This window comes from Mastigoproctus giganteus, chromosome 5 (genome assembly GCF_048544385.1).
Source record: "Mastigoproctus giganteus isolate SK-2022 chromosome 5, ASM4854438v1, whole genome shotgun sequence".
NCBI lineage: Eukaryota > Metazoa > Arthropoda > Arachnida > Uropygi > Thelyphonidae > Mastigoproctus > Mastigoproctus giganteus.
In genome coordinates, this window is record NC_143579.1 from 1,288,594 (window position 1) to 1,310,276 (window position 21,683).

At 35.9% G+C, this 21,683-nt stretch overlaps 1 protein-coding gene across 5 annotated transcripts in view; it reads right to left on the reverse strand.

The window, feature by feature from the left end:
• Nucleotides 1–1,823: 1,823 nt before the first annotated feature.
• LOC150085123 (paxillin-like) overlaps nt 1,824–21,683 on the reverse strand; it is a 273,123-nt gene continuing 253,263 nt past the window's right edge. For 4 of the 5 annotated variants that reach the window (XM_090373882.1, XM_090373881.1, XM_090373884.1 and 1 more), the window contains exons 8-9: nt 11,114–11,344; nt 1,824–3,015 (exon numbers count right to left, since the gene is read on the reverse strand). In XM_090373882.1, the coding sequence (XP_090230008.1) occupies nt 2,749–3,015; nt 11,114–11,344 (498 nt within the window). In that variant the 3' untranslated portion in view covers nt 1,824–2,748. The remainder of the gene's footprint in view (nt 3,016–11,113; nt 11,345–21,683) is intronic. The other variant, XM_090373885.1, reaches the window with a different exon arrangement.

The window sequence follows — 21,683 nt, forward strand, 5'->3', positions numbered from 1 at the left end:
TCCAACTTTAGCATTGAAGTCCCCCATAATAATAGTGTAGTGGGTTTTCTGCAGCTTACAAAATCCTAATGTTATCTGTGATGGTAAAGCGTGTTCTTGGAGCCATACCAATAAACAAACTAACGAAAACACTAACTAATGAAATTAACTTTTATTCAATGTTCATTTCATTACTGCACTGCGAGAAAAGAAGTGTGGGAAATCTTAACAAATGATTTTCATTCAGCCTGCTATATTTTCAATTACTTTAGTATATTTGAAGCATTCTGTCATTTTTAAATGTGAATATTGTAATAAAAAAGTAAAAATTCAGATTAAGAAGCAGAAATTTATGGTTGTTATAGAGAAATTCATTTATTTTCAATGTTATAAGAATGTAAAATAGCATTAGGTTAATGAGAAATTGGCCGGGACCAACCACATAGGATGTTATGACATGTTGAGATGTTAAAAAGAGGGTCGCTATAAAGAGTTTCGACTGTACTCACTCAGTTGTTTATTTACTGTTATTAGATTATTGGGATTGAAGATGTAAATTTATTTGAAATGAGAAATGCTTGCAAGAATGGCAGTGTGAGCAAAACAAAATTGGCAGGAAGTATAGGTTATCTTTGTCGTCCCTTACTATCTTTTAAGGGTGAGAATAAAGTTATGATGCCATTTTCCATGACAGCACTCCATGTAAGAGGAAGGAAGGAAATGCCTATTGCCGAATCAATTTATTTTCATTTCAGTTATTCATTGCACAGCATTTGTATGCAAGATACAAATTGACCTTTCATTATTCTATCTGACTGCAACAAATTATTAAAATAGAGGAAGATTAAAAATTTGTAAATGTTCTCAATTTACTGTTTTCTTCAAGTATTCATGATCTTTTAATGTGTAATTTGGCTGTAACAAGTAGTTTTCTTAATATTTTCAGCTCTCAAAATATAAACTTTCACTGGAGGACATTTTGGTAAAGTTTCACGAAATTGGAACACTGAATCTACATTTAGTGTTGATTCAGTGTTGAATGAACACTGAATCAACACTCAGATCAACATGTGTTTATTTTTTTGTATTTTTCTTATGGTTTAGTTGCAATATTGCAATTAACATTTTCACTGAGAATGTTAGCAGAACTTTAATGGAAACTATGCAGAGATTTTAGATTGGTTTCATTGGATATGTTATATCAATTACTAGATCACAATATCCGCTAAAGTGCCCGCACTAGCTGGCAACTGCAGTATATATAGTGCTAATGTACTTTCAGTATTCTTGATTCTAACATCAATTTGATTTAATGTTTTTTTTTGTTTTATTTTTAACATTGTGGCATTTCATAAAATATTAAATTACAATAATCTAACTGACATCATGCCACTCTCATTATTTCCAAATAAATAGCAGATGCAGTTTTTTTTTTTTTTTTTTTTTTAAGTGTACGTTTACAAGTCAATGAACTATGCAAATGTTTCCTTATATTAACCATAAACAGAAAATTTGGAATCTATCTAGTATTTATTATTTTGTCTGTGTATGGAAAATAAAGAGAGGGTGAAGTGGTTGAGCTGTCTGTCCCAACATGTCTCACCTATACACAATTGGCCTGAGGGAATTATTATTTTTTTTTAATTCACTGTATTAAAAATAATATTCATTTAGTTTATTATGAGTTTTGATGTTCAACCTTAACAACATTTACAAAAGCAGCAAAACATTGCAACAGGTATGCAATCATTTCAATAATGAAAAAAAAAAAAAAAATAAATAAAACAGTCCAACTTATTAAAAATATAAAATTTTTAAAAATAAAATTTACAATTACTAAACTTGTATTTTTTTAGTAGTTCTCTACAACTTACATAACAAATTATATTCCAATCAATTTCTCAGTTCCTATTAAAACATGATAAGTCTACAAACATTGCAGTTATGTCAATTTGAGACGATTTCATGTATTACACGTCAGATCACTTCTGAACAGAAATTACATGCTGCTGCTGCAGATATTCCTAACTTCATAAATATTGATTCTGAAAGTATGCTGTATATACAATGGTATAACTTTAATGCTTTTCATGCAAAATATATCTATTTAAGCATTTCAACATGATATATTATGTATACATAAGCCATTTTCTAAATACATTTCATTTTCAATACAAAACTTTCAACGGTAACCAGGACCAAAACATTAACAGCTTATCCCTTTCAACAGTTCGTACGAAAGTAACCCACAAAGTATGACACTTTATTAATTATCTACATTCCTTGATTCTGTTTAGTCCTAAATATTTTTAAGATTTATAACACAGTTTGGCTTGATGACAAGTAAAAGCAAGTATTTTTCCTGAGCACAATTTCCCATGTGTAAAATGCTCTATCTTACTAACACTAATAAAAAAATTAGTCTATACAAAATTCTTCTAAATCATGCTTACATTCACGTTATTCAATGATAGAGATCGAATAAAATTATAAAAATCATTACAAAAAGCTGCTAACTTTTAAACTAGACCAGACGTAAATTTGAACTTTAAATTGATCTGATGAATCATAAAGCAAATTTTATACATTTGAGCAAAACCATATATTAAATTAAAAATAAGGATGGTGCCATACTAAATTTAAAAGGAATATAACTGCTTTATAGATGAACATAAATATGAGAAGTAAAATATTACATAGCGGTTCAAAGGCGAATATTATCAACTGTTCCATGTTGAATGAACTTACTGCACTTTTGGAAGTACAGCTTCATCCAAACAATTTTTCAAAACAAACATGACAATAGGGCTTGTCATTTTGTTCTTTAAAAGTTCCTTTGTTGAGCTGCTTTAAACAAAAAGAACAAACAAAATGCTCTGGATGAAATTTACGAAACATAGCTGTAACACACCTTCCTGTGATAGGCTTATGGCATCCAGCACATAGCGAGCCTCTCTTTGCATGGTAATGTGTTTCACAGTAAGGCTGACCATCATGATCATAGAAGCTGCCACCATTGAATGACTGTCTGCAGTCCTGAAAATGAATACACATTTGAAAAATGTGTTACACAGTGAATAATAAGATATGTTTCACAAAAAAATAAAATAAAATAAAATAATAAAATAAATTAATTAAAGACAGAATATAAAATTCTAAACTTGAATTATATGTGGTTATGAAACACAAATTAATACCAACATATATATTTACAATTTATTACACATATATATATATGTACAAAAATATGCATTGTTGCTCATATTTTAACAAGTTCACTGTGTCTGATGCATATAAGCATTACAGAACAGTACCTTTATTTTACACTACTCATATATTGACTGCTTAAGAATGACTACCTGTATGTGTTACAGCACATTGGGTGCTGTGTGCTGTTTGCAATTTGTACCATAATGCATATAAGCATTATGGTACAAAACCCAACGTGCCATAATAGGTAAGTCAGTCATCCAATATACAAGCGGTGTAAAAGTAAAGGCACATGAACCGCTCAATTCTGCCAGAACGCTGATTGAACTGTGTGCTATTAGAATATATGATTCATTTTTGTTTATATGTATCGAAAACCTTTCAATAAAATTTTGTTCTCGTTTACAGTCAAACTCTGAAGAGTGCTCATATTGCTTTTCCTCACTACTCCTAACTGGTTCTTTAAACAGACTTGTCAAAGGTTACCACTGTTCTACCAATCTAGTTATACACTGAACTATAGATGGCCAAAATGCACATGTTTAACATCTTTTTTTAGTATTAATAGTAGCGAATGATGCAAAAAAGCAAGCTTATAATCACCCAATGTATATCCAACACATAAGGGCAGTTCTAAGAATGTAGTGGGGAAATTAACAACCAGTCAGTCAACTTCTGCAGTAGGGAAAATCATGGAGGCAATGATCAAGGGTGGAATTCAGGATCATTTAGATAGAAATGGAATTCTGAAGGATATGCAGCATGGTTTTGTAAAGAAAAATCATCTTTAACAAATCTGGTTAGCTATTTTGACAGGGTCACTCATGAGCTGGATTTAGGGCAGCGTTAACCAAACTGTGTTCCGCAGAACGCTAGTGTTCCGTGAGATGTGAACAAGTGTTCTGTGAAAAATCATAATTAATAATTAAAAAAATAAAATAAATAAATTTTGCATATTTGTACACCACTTTTGTATCATTATAATTTTTAACATTTTTTTTTTCAGGTATTAATATACTGGCATAGACTAATAATCAAACAGACTGCAGAACACTTTATTTTGGCAGGCTTTGCACAGAGAAGTATGTGTAGAGGTAATTACATCTACGAAAAAGTAGCAATGTAGTGATCTAATATGCCATTCATATGTGATTTAGTCCAGAGTACATGGGTTGAAGGAGCGGAGGAAGTGAACCGATATCATAACTAAACTCACTTCCTTGTATCAAAATTTTTTTTTTGATAATTACCAGTATTTCGAAATATTATTATTAAAATAAATGACCATGGGTTTGTGGTTGAAAAAAGGAACTTTAAAATAAAACGAGAACAAGTACTTGTAGTATTGCAACTGTGGTCAATGAAAACGAACACAATATTGTGACACTTCAAAGTGAGGGTGAACAATCACAGCCCTTTGTTCCCAAGAAATCTGAAGTGAAAAAACAGGAACCAACTAATAAAAGACCAAAATGAAAGTATGATCACAGTATGGGTTGGAAATAATGATGCTCCTGATGCACAGTGTGTCATATGTAATAAAATATTGGCAAACAGTTCTTTGACGCCCACTAAACTTGTCTTGCAAGTGTTCCGTAAATATATTGTGAGATGAAAAGCGTTCCCTGACTGAAAAAGTTTGGGTAATGCTGATTTAGGGAATAATTTCAACATTTGCATTTCAACAAAGCATTTGACTCAGTCCCACATGAGTGGTTACTTTATAAGCTGGAACAGGTTGGAATCACAGGGAAAATCCTTAGAATGACAGCAGATTGCTTGAGGGCAGGAGGCAGAGGATTGTAATAAATGGTTATTCCTCAGATTGGATTGATGTAAGAAGTGGGGTTCCCCAAGGAGTACTGGGACTACTGTTGTTTGTGATTTTCTTAAATGACATCAATGAAGGGATAGAGGGCATGATGTCTAAATTTGCAATTGATGTCAAGAGTGGTAGAGTAGTTCAGAATGACCTAGATAGACGATTTCAAGGATGGTCAGAAAAATGGCAGCTTTGCTTTAATCTAGCAAAGTGCAAGGTCTTACACCTGGGGAACAGTAACCCCCAAATAACTTATACACTTGGTGGAGTTGAACTAAAGTCAATAGTGGAAGAAAGGGAATTGGGAGTTATGATACATCAGACATGAAGTTCTCCAAGCATTGTAGACAGGTTGCAAGGAAGGCCCATGGTGTCTTACTGATGATTTCTCAAACATTTGCTAGCAGATATAAGGCCATCATAATCTCATTATATAAGGCTATTGTTAGACCATATTTGGAATACTGTGTTCAAGTAAAAAGACGCATCTAAAAAAAAAAAAAGATTGAGTTCTTGAAAAGGTTCAAAGACAGGTAAGGTGCCTGGGGAGATGAGCTAAAGAACATCCAATATGAGGAAAGACTTCAAATATGTGGGTTGTATAGCTTGGAAACTGTGCACATTAGAGGCAACTTGACTGAGGTGTTTAAGGCTTCGAGAGGCAATAGTAAAATGAATGAGAACAAAATTTTCACGATTATAAATGATTCTAGATCTAGGAGCCATAAATTCAAGTTAAAGGAAAAGATGTTTAGACTGGATTGCAGAAAGTTTTATTTTAGCCAGAGAGTTATAAATTACTGGAATAAGTTACCTACATGTGGTAGAGGCTGATAGTTGGGGGAAATTCAAAGGTCAGCTGGATAGTTACCAACAGGAGGAGGGGAAAAGCATAGGGTGTCTATTTCCTTTTCTTTTATTGTTTATTAACTATTTATTTTATTTTAAATTTATTATTATTATTATTTTACTCTCTTTTTTTTGGCTGGTGCACCATAAGCCTTAGGCTTCCTTGCACCATGTGGCCATTACTAATACTAATATTATACAGCAGCTGCCAAAAAAAAAATCCATTTCACTTATCCATCCCTCCAATAGTTTTAATTCTTCCTTGAATTTATTCAAACTATCCACTTCCAAAACATCAGATGGAAGCTTGTTCTGGCAATCAACACAGTTGACAGAAAGCAAACTTCCGCACAGCTATTCTGCAACCACACTTCCTTAATTTAAATTGATGCCCCCCTCATATGAGTCTGAATAAGAGCAAGAATCCCATCAACATTGAGTTCGCTAGCCATTTAAAGCCTCACACACCTCAACCAGATCATCTGGCAGGTGCCTACTTTCTAGATGCTGTAATTTTGCAGAAATGAAGCCATTCTTGGTAAGAGCATCCCTATGCCCCCCACCCATCCATCAGTCTTGTACCAATTTCAGCAGCTCTACATCCTTCCTAAAATTAGGCCTCCAGACCTGTATGCAATACCCAAGATGTGGCCAGACCGCTGCCTTACACAATGGGATAATAACTTCCTTATTCCTGCTAGAAAAATTGCTATATGTCACTGACAAAACCCCACGTGTTGTCATGCAGCCTGTCTGCCCTGCTCACTATATCCTTTCTGTATACATTTTGCTCCCCATATTCAAATTCTGCATCCCTTATATCCGAGTGACGTCACGCCTCAGATATCCACAATGTCTGTATTTGATGACTTGACTTGACCGGCATTTCAAATTTACTTCAGTGACATACATCAGTTGAAACTGTTTAAATTTATCTTTCCTTTTTAACTATCAAATGTGGATGTGCTTTTCAGCACATAAATTAATAAGATGACAAGGACAAACTATTATCACCAAGTGCTTAATCTCCTCTTTTTCAAACCCTTGCTATTCCAGTAAAAAAAAAAGTCACCACAATGGCATATAGCTTGGAATAACTGATTACTGCCAACAACTGAAAATTGGCCATTTTTAAAAGACCTCACTACTTCTTTCACTAACCATAGAATTTCACTAACAATGTTTGTTATTTATTTATTTATATTTGCTATTTCCCTACTGGAAAGCATTTCTAAAAAAAAAAATGTGCCTGTGCGATCATTAGAGAAAGATTGTGTTTATTGACAAAAAAAAAAAAAAAAAAAAAATGCAAATAAAGGTTCAGCACATATGACATCATTGCCACCATCTATTTTTGCATTTTTTTCTATGCATTACATGTTCTTGTTATGCTAATTTTTTTGCAAATATCTGATTACATCATGTTTTTTCCACCAATCGAAATTGAAAAATCACATCCATATACAGTACACAAGGAAAGTGTGTTCATCTTTTTCAGATTTTACTGAAAGACAAGTACATAAAAAAAAAAAAAAAAATAGTATAATCACACATTTCTACTTTGCAACAATGTACCACAAAAATAAGGACTTATCAGATTTTCAAAATTCGCAAAATTAAAAAAAAAAAAAAAACAATTTTAATGTATTACTATTTATTCTTTGTCAGCAACTATGTTATAACAGTGAGATGAGAAGGGTCAAATCAAGTACAAAAGATAGATTCTCTGTGATAAATCAAGAGAGTTGGCAGAAATTATTTTATTACAGCAGGTAAGCCAGCACAACAGTTAACAATAAGCTATGTATTTTTTGTAATAGCATATAGGCTGGCTCTCCCAGTGTGTGTGTGTGTGCACACAAGCATGGCCACACATGCAAGCTACCCAAGGACCACAGCTAATTCTTCAATGGTCACATCGATAATTTCTGTATACAACTTTTAACAGTTAATAGCACAGATACATCTAACTTTTAGATTTTACTTCTTCATTTATTTCAAAAATGCTATATACAGACAAGATGCATAAAAAATATTTTCATAATGGCAATTATATTTAGTTTCCCAACCTAAGTGCTCAATTAAACAACTAGAGTACACCAGAACCTTGCAAACCAGTTGCAAATGAATATTTTAAAATGAAACCTTTTAAATCCTTGGATATAAGTGCCATACATAGTAGCAAAAGAAATTAAGAAATATTGCAAGTGTGAAAAACTATCACACCTGAAACTTTATCTTCTGTCACTATACCCATTGGTTATACTTACAATGAGTGGTCATTTTTTATTTATTTATTCATTTTATTTAACTAAATGGTTTTACCTCTAAACAGCAGGTTGCTAATAGGGCTTACATTCTATATTATAATGGAATCACAATAAATGGTTGCTATGGATTATTTAAATTTATTTACAAATTGTGTCCATGGTATAGAACCATATTATATACAGAATAATTGAATTTACAAATTCCTCTTGATCTGCTGGTAGCCTTGAAATCAGTTCATTTGTTCAAATGTTCATTAAAGCCAGGAGGCTTTCAAGTTATTCAATTGCTTTCAAATCCAAAACATATTCATATACATTTTCCTGAATTTCTCTTCTGTATTTCCTGTTTTGTATATCAAGAGATCACCCCCTATATCATTGATTATACTTTTATAACAGCAAGGTGTGAAGGGATAAGACAAAGTGGCAAGTGACTACTGAATGCATGTCAGCTGTTTATTCTGGGCACCTTGATGATATTTGATATTGAAGATGCATCTAACTTTCCCATTATAAGTTTTGAGGGTGCCAAAATATTTTTTACTGTTACCACATGCTTCCAGGGCTAGAGAATGAGGTTTGCAAGAAGTGTTCATCTTTATTAGGTATGCCTATCTAGTAGCAAGGAGTACACTTGAGATTTCAAAACAATGCAAATTCATTGTGGCATGGACTCAACAAAGCACTGAAAGTGTGCCACAGGGATGCTGGTCCATGTTGGTACAGTTGCCTTCCACAGTTGTTGGAAATTGAATAGCTGCAGATCTCTACTTTGAAGAGCTCATCCCACTTCATCCCACAGGTGCTCAACAGGATTGCGATTTGGTGACTGAGAAGGCACTCCAGTAGGCTCAACTCACTCTCGATTCTTAGAATTGAACCAATTCTGTATAATTCTTGCCTTGTGATATGGTGCAGCATCCCGTTGAAAGAACCAATTTCCAAATAATCTGTGGCACCTAAATATTGCTAAACTGGTCAAGAAAACCTAAATGTCCAACACAAAAGCAATTTCCATACCATTACACTGCCAGTTGCATTGTTGACACCTAGCAGGATGGATCCATGGACTCATGCCATCAGCATGAAACAGCAGAAACTAGGATTTGTCAGACTAGGATTTTTCTTTCTCTAGTATCCGGTGTTGGGTGTACCTGAGCCCACTGTAATCATACCTTGTTGATTTTCACTGGTTCGGTCACTGACTGTAATATCCCATCCACAACAGGTTATGACAAGTTGTGCATTCCGAAATGCTTCTTTAGTTATCGCTGTTGTACTGAATTGTTACAACTGGGTTGTTATTTAATTGACTGTAGCCTTTCTGTTAGCCTACACAAATCTCATCAGTCACTACTGGCCTCTAGCATCAAGCTGTTTCCAACCACAACATTTGTCAATGGCTGGACGTTAGCGAGGCCAAATGATGCAAGACTTGATTTTTTTCCCCTTTATTTTTCTAGATTGGCTAAAAAAAATAAATATAAAATAAAATAATTATCTTATTATTATTTGCCTCCTAAGCCTCTACTGCTTTAGGAGGCTAGTTATTCCAGTGTTCTGCAACCCACTGCAGAATATGGAATAACCTTCAACCATAGGTGAATTTGATTGGATCCAGCTTTCTGTTATTATTTGGTTACTGGACCAATATTACCTGAGATACAATCATACATGAGAACCCCCAGCAAGGTTGAAGTTCCCAAAATTACTAATGGTGCATCTGGTGCCGACTATCATACCACATTCAAAATCACTTAAATCTTTCATCTTGCTCATTCTTGAACTTGATTGCATACCTATGTATCTGCCCATCTTCTTTATACATGAATGCATGCTTTTACTGAAGTAGCACTCCATTTCACGAAAATGATAGGTGCACCTAATAAAGTGGCTGCTCGATGTATATCCAAGAATTGCAGATACTTGACACTGGACCTCTATATAATTTTTGAAATCTCTTGTTAGTGGTCAATATAGGTATAAATATAAATAAATTAAAATGCAATGTTCGTAGTCACAGGGTTTTAAAAGAAATATGTTTTCAGCCAGAAATCTGACAGCTCCAACTCCACCCCCTCCCCCCTCCAATTCAAATCTAGTGCATATTATACCAATATTATTTTTTTGGACTGATAGAAAACTGACACTCTCCAGTAAAGTTGTTTCACTGAAAAAATGAATGCATCACAGAATAAATCTCACAAATTGGGAACAAAGTGCACTTTATTAATGCAGGCCAATACACAGACAGACAGATAAATATAAGGTCTGTAAAAGAAAAGTAATGATAACAAATTTAAAAAAAAAAAAAAAGAATCAATTTTAAGATTTATTATCATTATTTTAAAATTTACAGTTACTACCAGAATGATAATGATATAGAGCTAAGCCTATTTTCAGAAATTACAAAATGGTATACATCATGTAATTAATATGTAATTAATCAGGTAATATCAAATTATTCTGATGTCATTTTAATCATGGCTTTGCCTATAGCCACCAAACTTAAGATTTTACTGCTACTCTTCCAGCATTCTCTACATCCCTGAAACTAAAAATTTTAAATTAATTTTTCTAAAATCATGCTGGGAATTTGGTAAACTGCCATCAGGATGTACATACTTTTGTTCCAAGACCATCCACTCTTCCTACATGTTAAAACCTGAACTGCAGACCAATTATGTGAATTCCATCCTATTCTGGAACCATCTAGCAATGGGACACTACGAAAGAATGTACTATATATATTTTTCATGTGCATTATGCCCATTATCTTTTAAGCCTGCAGTTCAAACAAAATATAAAATGAAGGAAGTACTAATACACAGTGACTAATGTAGTATGTGCAATTTCTAAGGTACAGCTCCTAAATTATCAGCTTCTCGAGAGTTTATGAAAACCTCAAGAACAAAATAAATAAATTTTGATTTCAATTAGTTCATTCATGCATTTCAATTTTACTAAGAACTTTTAAACCTACCCTACAAACAAAACATTCTGGATGCCACTGGCAATTTAGGGCCGAGATATAATTCTCAGTGATTGGCTGATTGCAACCACCACATTTTGGTGCAAAAAGATCAAAATAGTCCTCACGACAATAGGGCTTCCCTTCCTTCTCATGGAAGCCTTCTTCTCCAAATTGTCGACCACACTGTGTGCAAAAGAAATGTTCTGGATGCCAAGTCTTATCCAGTGCTGTCACACATTTCTGCAAAAAGAAAATGTATTTCAATGACTGAAAATTATTTTGAGCTAAATAAATATAAAAATGAAATGTAACAACAGCACTGAAAAATTTCAGTTAATATTATATACCTTTAGAGGAAACTTCAGAAAATAGTTTTCAAAAGTCAACTGATAAATATGAAGTCTGTAAAAAAAATAATGATAATAAATTTTAGAAAATAATTTAAATTTATTATCATTATTTTTTAAAATTTATTATCAATCTTATTAATAATTTTAAGAAAAATTTTTGAAATCTTTCTAAGTTTACTGGCATACAGAATTATCCTTTAGCTAAAGCACATATACGCATTAGTCTACTACCCATGCAGATGACTTTCATCAACCGATGAAATACCACCACTTTGCTTATTGGAGGCTTGAAGTGGTGAAACCCATGTTTAGTCTCTAGAGCAAAGTTTCCGGCATCCCTCTCCCCCCATACTTCTCCTTCAACCCATGCATGGTACTAAGTACTAATTTTGGAGGCTACTAGGCTTTCCATTCAAACTAAGAAATACGGTTCAAGATTTAGGCAAAAATGGATGTCAGAAGAACTAATGAGGCTTGCGGCAGAGAAGAAAAATGTATGGGATGCATATAAAGTATCAGGTGAGACAGAAGCCTATGGCAGATATAAACTAGTCTGTATCAAATCACAAAGGAGGTTAGGCAGGTGAAGGCAGATTACAAGAAATCCTTGGCAAAGGATGCAAAGAAAAACGGCAACGAGTTCTTTACTTATGTAAACTCTAGAAGGAAAGGGATGAATCAGATTGGACCACTTAACATAGATGGGTTGACTATTGTTGATCATACTAAGGTAGCTGATAAACAGGATGAATATTTTTCATCTACATTCACACATGTGGAGTTATTCAATGAAGGGAGTGCCAGAAGTTTATCAAACTCTAACAGGGAGATCAGTGATTTTGTAATAAATGAGAGCAAGCAAAGTGGAGAAGAAATTGTTGAAGTTAAACATAAAAAAGGCACTTGGGGCAAAAGGGATCAATCCAGTTATATTAAAGGAGGAGCAAAGGAAACAAATGCTGAGCCATAATTATGAGAGATTCCATGGACTGGAAATGTATCACCAATTCACAAAGGGGGCTCAAAAGGTGACACAGGTAACTATAGACCTGTTAGTTTAACTTGTGTTCCAGGGAAAATAACGGAATAACTGATTAAAGAAGCATTGCACTGATTAAAGAAGCATCTACCCAAGACAACAGTAATAGTAAAGACACAGCATGGGTTTGTTAAAGGGAGGTCTTGTCTGACCAATTTGATTGGATACTATGATGTGATCACAATGGAACAGAATGTCAAAAATAATTTTGATATCATATACAGGCATACCTCGAATAACGAATAGGATGTGTTCCACGAAATTACTTCGTTAAGTGAAACTTCGTTTTCAGAGGTAAAAATACTATGGCCAGAATAGGGATACGTTCCCTACTTAAAGAAAATGAAAAGCTTTATTTTCGAACAAAGAAAAGTTTTATTAAATAAACAGTCAACTTACATACAAAGTGAAATCACATTTTAAAATATGAGTCTAAAGTTGATTGCTTATGCTTTTTTTCTCTTTCATTTAACAATTGCCTATACGGAGTTATTGCATTTAACACTGATCGCTTAACAATAAAACTTCTTCCTAAATCAGGATCATTTTCACTAAAAAAATTTAAAACGTTTTCAATGTCATTTAAGCACCTTTTTAAATCTTTGGTTGTTAACACTTTTTCAGCAGGAACTTCTTTAACTTTGTCTTCATTATCTTTGTCTTCGTTGCTAACAAGGTTTTCTAAATCTTCCACTGAAAAACCATCATCTTCTGCATTCAATAAATTTCTAACATCCTCTTCATCGACATTTTCGAAACCTATTGATTGAGCCATCTGGATAACTTCATTTCTAATTTCTTGGATGTTATTTTCTTCTTCTAGTACAACTTCTGGCCATATTTTGCGCCAAACTCTATGTAAGCATTTCTTAGTGACTTCTTTCCAAGAACTATCAATGTTTTCAATTGCGTTTTTAATGGTGTAGTTTTTCCAAAAAGTTTTAACTGTCATGTCCTCTTTATCCTCTAGTTCAGTTAAACTGCTTAATGTTCGACGCAGATAATAAGCTTTAAATGATGCTATTACTCCCTGATCCAATGGTTGAATCAGGGAAGTTGTGTTTGCTGGAAGAAACACAACTTTGACAGGAATGCATGTGTCCAACGTGTTAAGATCAGTAGGATGTCCCGGAGCATTGTCTAACAACAAAAGAGCTTTTTCTTCAAAGTTGTTTTTTTGACAATACCGTTTTACTTCAGGACAAAAGTGGTTAACAAACCAATCAGTAAATAACTCCTTGGTAACCCACGCTTTTCTATTTGCTTTCCATATTACAGGTAAATTCATTTTTATGTTACCTTTTAAAGCCCTCGGATTTTCTGAATGGTAAACTAATAACAATTTTAATTTATAATCGCCAGAGGCATTTGATCCAAAGAGTAACGTTAAACGGTCTTTGGCTGCTTTGAACCCAACAGCTGATTTTTATTCAATAGAAATGAAGCTTTTTGTTGGTAGCCGTTTCCAGAACAAACCGCTTTCGTCAACATTGAACACCAAATTTGGTGGAAAATTTTCCCGTTCAATTATTTCCTTTAGTTTTTCTGGAAACTTCTGTTAATTTTACACTATGAATCCTGGCCCGTTTTTTAAATTTCTCGAACCAACCATAAGAAGCCCCAAAGGTTTCCGTAATTTCTTTAGCTTGTTTAGATTTCAGGTGATTAAACTGGAATATTTTTTATGTTAAATGGGGCTTGAAATTGCGGACTTCGTTATATCGAAGCTTCGTTATCAGAGGTAACGTTAACCGAGGTATGCCTGTACTTGGATTTCACGAAAGCTTTTGATACTATGGCACATAGAAGACTACTGTAAAAATTGGAGAAGTATGGTATTAAGGATAAGTTGCTACAATGGATAAAGGGATGGTTGAGCGAGAGACGACAGAGAGTGGTAATCAGTGGACACTGATCTTCGTGGACAATTGTTATTAGTGGAGTTCCCTAGGGTTCAGTGTTGGGCCCCATTGTTGTTTTGTATATTTATCAATGATATTTATGAAGGTAAATCAGGTGTAATGTCCAAGTTTGCAGATGATAAAAGGCACGGCAGAGTGGTTAACAATAGTAAAGACAGTATGCTACTCCAACTGGATCTAGATAATTTGGGCAAAAGAGATGAAAAGTGGCAACTGAAGTTTAACATTGACAACTGCAAAGTACTGCATATGGGTAGCAATAACTGAAGAAAAACGTACCAACTGGGTGGTACTACACTCAGGGAAGTGGAAAGTGAAAAAGATCTGGGGGTAATTGTGCAGTCAAATATGAAGTTAGCTGAGCAGTGCAGAGGAGGGTGCCAGGGCAGGGCAGGTCATGCCACACCTAGAGTACTGTGTACTCTAGGTGTGGCATGACTCTAATGTGGAAGCCTCATTTTAGGAAGGATGTAGAGTTGCTGGAATGAGTACAAAGAAGGGCAACAAGATTGGTGAGGAGAACAAAGGGGCTTAAGTTCTGCAAATTGCAGTGCCTGGAGAGTAGGAACTTACGATGTGATCTGATTGAGATGTATAAGGCCTTGAATGGGTTGAGCAAGCTGAATGCTGATGGGATTCTTCCTCTTGCTCAGATTAAGAACCAGAGGAGGCACAGATTCAAACTGACAAAAGACAGTTGTAGAACAGATTAGCATTAGTAGAGGCAAACAATGCAAGAAAGCAAGCTTATGCAACATCAGCCAAAAAAAAAAAAAAAACCCCTTCCATTTCATCCCTCCATTCGTTCCAAATGCCTGTCCAGCTGAGCCTTAAATTTATTTAGGCTATTAGCTTCCACAACTAAAGATGGAACACTGTTCCACCAATCAACTACCTGCTGGCTAAAGGCAAATTTCTGCACATCTATTCTACAACTATCTTTCCTCAATTTGACTGTGCCCCCTCAGGTTCTTAGTCTGAGCAAAATGAAGAATCCCATCAGCATTCAGCTTGCTCAACCCATTCAAGGCCTTATACACCTCAATCAGATCACCTCGCAGGTGCCTGCTCTCCAAGTGCTGCAAATTGCAGAACTTAAGCCTTTCTTGGTAACGGCACCTCTTTGTTCCCCTCACCATTCTTGTTGCCCTTCTTTGTACTCTTTTCTAGCAACTCTACATCCTTCCTAAAATGAGGCCTCCAGACCTGTACACAGTACTCTAGGTGTGGGCTGACCATTGCCTTGTATAACTGGATTATCACCTCCCTGTCCCTGCTAGCAAAATTCCTATATATCATTGACAAGACTCCATGACATACCGTGGCAGCCCGTCTGCACTGCTCAGTGAACTTCATATTTGGCTTCACAATTACCCCCAGGTCTCTTCACTTTCCACTTCCCTGAATGTAGTACACCCAGTTGGTACGTTTTTCTTCGGTTATTGCTACCCACATGCAGTACTTTGCATTTGTCAATGTTAATCTCCAGTTGCCACTTCTCAGCCCATTTTCCAACTTATCTAGATCCAGTTGGAGTAGCATACTGTCATTATTGTTGTTAACAACCCTGCCAACCATTGTATCATCTGCAAACACCGAACCCTGGGGAACTGCACTAATAACATTTGTCCACGAAGTGCAGTTAGGCACCTCCGTAGCCAAGTGGGAAGGAGCAGAAGGAAGGGAAGTGGCAAGGAACGAATGCGTAGCACACGTTCCTTGATTAGACCGGAGTTCAAGCCCGTCACCACCAAATACGGAGGATGCGGAAAGATTATGGAATGACCACCGCATATTCCCAAAGCAATATGGCCTTAGTTGCTAATGCTGCTAAAAACCAAATAACAACAACAACAAAGAGCAGTATCCACTGATTACCACTCTCTGTTGTCTCCCACTCAACCATCCCTTTATCCATTGTAGCAACTTACCCTTGATGCCATACCTCTCCAATTTATATACAGCAGCTTTCCATGTGCAACAGTATCAAAAGCTTTCCTGAAATCCAAGTATATGATATGAAAATTATTTTTGGCATTCAATTCCTTTGTGACCACATCATAGTAAGCAATCAACTTGGTCAGACAAGACCTCCCTTTGAAAAACCCAAGCTGTGTCTTAACTATTACTGCAGTCTTGTCTAGATGGTCCTGTAATGCTTCTTTAACCAGCGATTCCATTATTTTCCCCACAACACAAGTTAAACTAAGAGGTCTGTAGTTACTTGTGTCACCTTTTGAACCTCCTTTGTGAATTGGTGATACATTTGCACACCTCCAGTCCATGGGGGACCTCCCCTGAGTCCAAGGAAGCTCTCATAATTATGGCTAAGGGTTTGCTTACTTCCTTTGCTGCTTCCTTTAATATAACTGGATAGATCCTGTCAACCCCAGGTGCCTTCCTTATGTTTAACTTCAACAATTTCTCCTCCACTTTGCTCTCAGTTATTACAAAATCACTTAGCTCCCTGTTAACATTTGATAATCTTCTGGCATGTGTGGAAATTTGCCTTTAGCCAGCGGATAGCTGATTGGTGGAACAGACTTCCATCTTTTGTTGTGGAAGTTGATAGCCTAAATAAATTTAAGGGTGAACTGGTCAAGCATTTGAGGAACGAATGAAGGAGTGAAAATGGGAGGTTTTTTTGTTTGGCTGATGCTGCATAAGCTTGCTTTCTTGCATCGTATGCCTCTACTAATGCCAATGCTAACTTGCTTGGTGAGATCAGAAAAAGGGCATCCATATGAGGAAAGAATTCAAACATGTGGGTTGCACAGCTTGGAAACTAGGCATCATAATGGAGACTTGACTGAGGTGTTTAAGGCTCTAAGTGGCAAAAGTAAAATGAATGTGGAAATAAATAAATGAGTTCAGAACTAGGGGCCATAAATTCAAGTTATGGGAGGGGGGAGACATTTAGACTGTATTGTTGGAAGTTTTATTTTAGCAAGCGATTTATAAATTACTGGAATAATACTTACATGGTTGAGGCTGATTGTTTGGGGAAATTCAAGGTCAGCTGGATAGTTACCTGTGGAAGGAAGGAACTGTATAGGTTGTCTATTTTCTTTTAGCATTAAAAGCGTGCTCAACCCATTGAAATTACTAAAAGTTGGGTATCAATAAAGCCACCCCACCCGTGCATTTCTGATCAAACCAGAGAGCATGGATAACAATATCTCTCTCTCTTTGTGAGGATTGGTTTAAATGTTACTTCATCCCTGAGGTTGAAAAATATTGTAAAGACAACGACATTCCTTTCAAGATTTTGCTTCTATTAGATAATGCTCTTGGACATCCTACGCATCTAGATGATTTCAATTCAAACATGAGAGTCATTTCTACTGCCAAACACGACTTCACTCATCCAACCTATGGATCAGGGAGCTATTTTGAATTTAAAAGCATACTATTTACACACAATGTTTACTCAGACATTTTCTGTAATAGACAGTGAGAAAAATTTTACGTTAAGAGACTTGGAAATCTTACATTAGTTACCACAGCATCTTACACATTAATAAGGCCTGGGCGGAAATTACTAAAAGTTGTTTAAATGGGCGCATGGAAGAAAATATGCCCACAGCATGTAAAAAATTTTGAAGGATTTGAAAGAAAAAGATGAATCATATGTAGAGGTTACACATAAGATTGTAAAGGTTGCAGAGCTACCTCAGTTGGAGGTCGATGCCTAAGATGTGAAGGAGTTAAGAGAGGAAGAGAAAGAATTATCTAACTAAGAACTTGACTTGCAGGCAGCAATAGTGAAAGAAGAAAATGCTGACGAAGCTCAAGATGAACCAAATGAGGAGCAGAGACGCTTCATCACCAGAGAGATCGCAATGGAATTTCATGAAATTGCATCGGCAATGGCAAGGTTTGAGAAGACGGATCCTGACAGCAAACGATTCTTAAAAGTTAACAGAGGGGAGAAGGATATTCTTGCTTGCTACAAATAAATCTACGATGAAGAAAAAAGCCACCATCCAGTCATCCATTAATATGTTCTTTCATAAGGTTGAGGGCCGACCCCTTCTAAATCTCCACAGCCCTCAACCTCCGCAGCGATGTACTTATCAGCTGAAGACATTGATTCTGGCAACGATGCTCGAGAAGTAAAACTTAAAATTAAATTTTCTATTTATACTCCGGCACGACAACCAAGTCAGTAGAGTTTACAATAAACTGTCGATACAAATATTTATCGTATTTAGTAGTCACGGGCTTGAACCCTGTTCCACTCAAGGAACGCATGTTATGCATTCTTGCTCTGACCACTCGGCTATGTCTGGCATTCTGACGTTATGCCTCTGTCTCCTCTCTTTTTTTTTTATAATCTTATAATTTTTAAATTTTTTAAATTGCATGCTTGTAAATTTTCCAGAGCATGAGATAAAAAATTGAATAAATACAATAAATAATTCTATTTACATGTTTGTCGAACATTTCTTTTTTGATTCAATCAATTCAGCAAGTACAGTTGCAAGTGCTGCACAAGTATGGGGAAAATTCCAACTTACGTAGAGTTCCGTGGAACGCGACCTTTACGTGGGTCAGGGAGTTGCTGTATGCATTATCCCAAATAAAATAAAATGTAATAAAGTAAATAAATAATAAAAAAAAAATATGTAGATTACCACACCTGATCAAAGTAAATAAATAAATAAATTAAAAAAAATGTAGATTACCATACTTGACACCATTACAAAAGTAAACAGAAATTCATAAATTTTACATTGTCTATATATTTTATATTACAAAAATGAGACAGAGAAGGGTCAAAATGAGCCAAAAAGACATTTTCTCCATAAAAAAAGATGGAGTGCTGGCAAGTGTGTCAGCATCAAAGGAAGCCAAAGAATCTATGCTTTCCATTCGCACACCTACTTGACGGTTTCTGAAAAACAAGATGCATGGTATTTGTATTTCAGAGACTGCTGGGAGCCATTGCGGTACAAGTAAACACATGGGTTGTGTTAGGGTAGCTAAGAATAGAAACAGGTGCAGGTATACTTGCGTGTACACCAATGCTAGCAGTTTAGTAAATAAATTTGATGAATTTGAGGTATTGCTCAAAACATCAAAGGCAGATATTGCTGGGATATCAGAGACGTGGCGTCACACAGATATAAGGGATGCAGAACTGCAATTTGGGGAGTACAACGCCTACAGAAAGGATAGACAGGATAGGAAGGGGGAGGGGTTATGCTATTAGTTAAGAAACACATAAAAACCAAGGAAGTGAAGCCAGTCGACATTGCCGGACAGTGCAGTGCAGTGTTGAGTCAGTTTGGTGTGACATAAGCATTGGGAGATCAAAATTGAGAGTAGGCGTGTGCTATAGGCCTAATGACTCTGATGAGTATAATAAGGAACTGTACAGGGAAATAGAGTGGGCCAGTAAATCAGAGAGTCTTATAATGGGAGATTTTAATTTCCCAGATATTGACTGGAATTTGAGGGCTGGTTACTCACACACTAGCAGGGCTTTTGTGGATTTATTGGATGATTGTTTTCTACATCAGCATGTTCGGGAGGCAACTAGAGGGAGTAATACTCTTGATTTGATTATCAGCAGTGATTCTTCATGCATTAAGAATCTGCAGATAAATGAACCACTAGGTGGCAGTGATCACAGTGTGCTGAAGTGGGATTTACTAAAAGAGGTAACTACCATTAGGGGTAAAGGGAAGGGTTATTGCTTCCGTAAAGGCGACTACGATGGACTGAGACAGTATTTAAATTCTATACAGTGGGACCAACTGATGATGTTACCAGCAGCAAATTCAAAATGGGAAGCATTCAAAGAACTTATCTTGGAAGCTACTAGGCTTTACATATCAACTAAGAAATACTGTTCAAGGTTTAGGCCAAAATGGATGTCAGATGAACTAATGAGGCATATGGCAGAGAAGAAAAATGCAAGGGATACTTACAAATTAACACATGACACAGAAGCCTATGATAGATACAAGTTGATATGCAACCAAGTTACAAAGGAGGTTAGGTAGGCGAAGGCAGATTACGAGAAATCCTTGGCAAGGGATGCAAAGAAAAACAGCAAAGAGTTCTTTACTTATGTAAACTCTAGAAGGAAGGAGATGAATCAGATTGGTCCACTTGATATTGATGGGTCAACTGTTGATGATCCTGCTCAGGTAGCTAACAAACTAAATGAATATTTTGCATCGACATTCACACATGAGGAGTTATTCAGCAAGGGGAATGCCAGAGGTGTATTCAACTCTAGCAGTAAGCTACAGAATCTTGAAATAACTGGGAGTAAAGTGGAGGAGAAACTGTTGAAGATAAACACCCGGGGTGGATGGGATCTATCCAGTTATATTAAAGGAGGCAGCAAAGGAAGTAAGCAAACCCTTAGCCATAATTATGAGAGCTTCCTTGGACTCAGGGGAGGTACCCATAGACTGGAAATGTGCAAATGTGACCCCAATTCACAAAGGAGGATCAAAGGCTGACACAAGTAATTATAGACTCGTGAGCTTAACTTCTGTTCCAGGAAAATTAATGGAGGCACTGGTTAAAGAAGCACTGCAGGATCATTTAGACAAGACTTCAGTTATAGCTCAGATACAGCATGGTTTTGTTAAGGGGAAGTCTTGCCTGACCAACTTGATTGGATACTATGATGCAGTCACAAAAGAACTGGATGCAGGGAATAACTTTGATATTATATACTTGGATCTTAGAAAGGCTTTTGATACTGTTGCACATGGAAGACTGCTACACAAATTTGAGCAGTGTGACACTGGAGGCAAATTGCTGCTATGGATAAAGGGGTGGTTGAGGGGGAGAAGACAGAGAGTGGTAATCAATGGACACTGCTCATCGTGGACTAATGTTATTAGTGGAGTCCCTCAGGGCTAAGTGTTGGGTCCATTATTGTTTTCTGTATTTATAAATGATATTGATGATGGTATATCAAGCTTAATGTCCAAGTTTGCAGATGATACAAAGGTTGGCAGGGTTGTCAAGGACACTACTGACACTATGTTGCTGCAACAGGATCTAGAAAGTTGAGCAGATGGGCTGAGAAGTGGCAAATGAAGTTTAACATTGACAAATGTAAAGTATTACACATGGGAAACAGCAACCCCAGAGCAATGTATCAACTCTGTGGTACTACACTGACAGTGGTAGAGAATGAAAGGGACTTGGGGGTGATTGTGCAGGCAGATATGAGGTTCTCTGAGCAGTGCAGACGGGCTGTAAGAGTAGCTCATGGAGTATTGTCAATGATATACAGG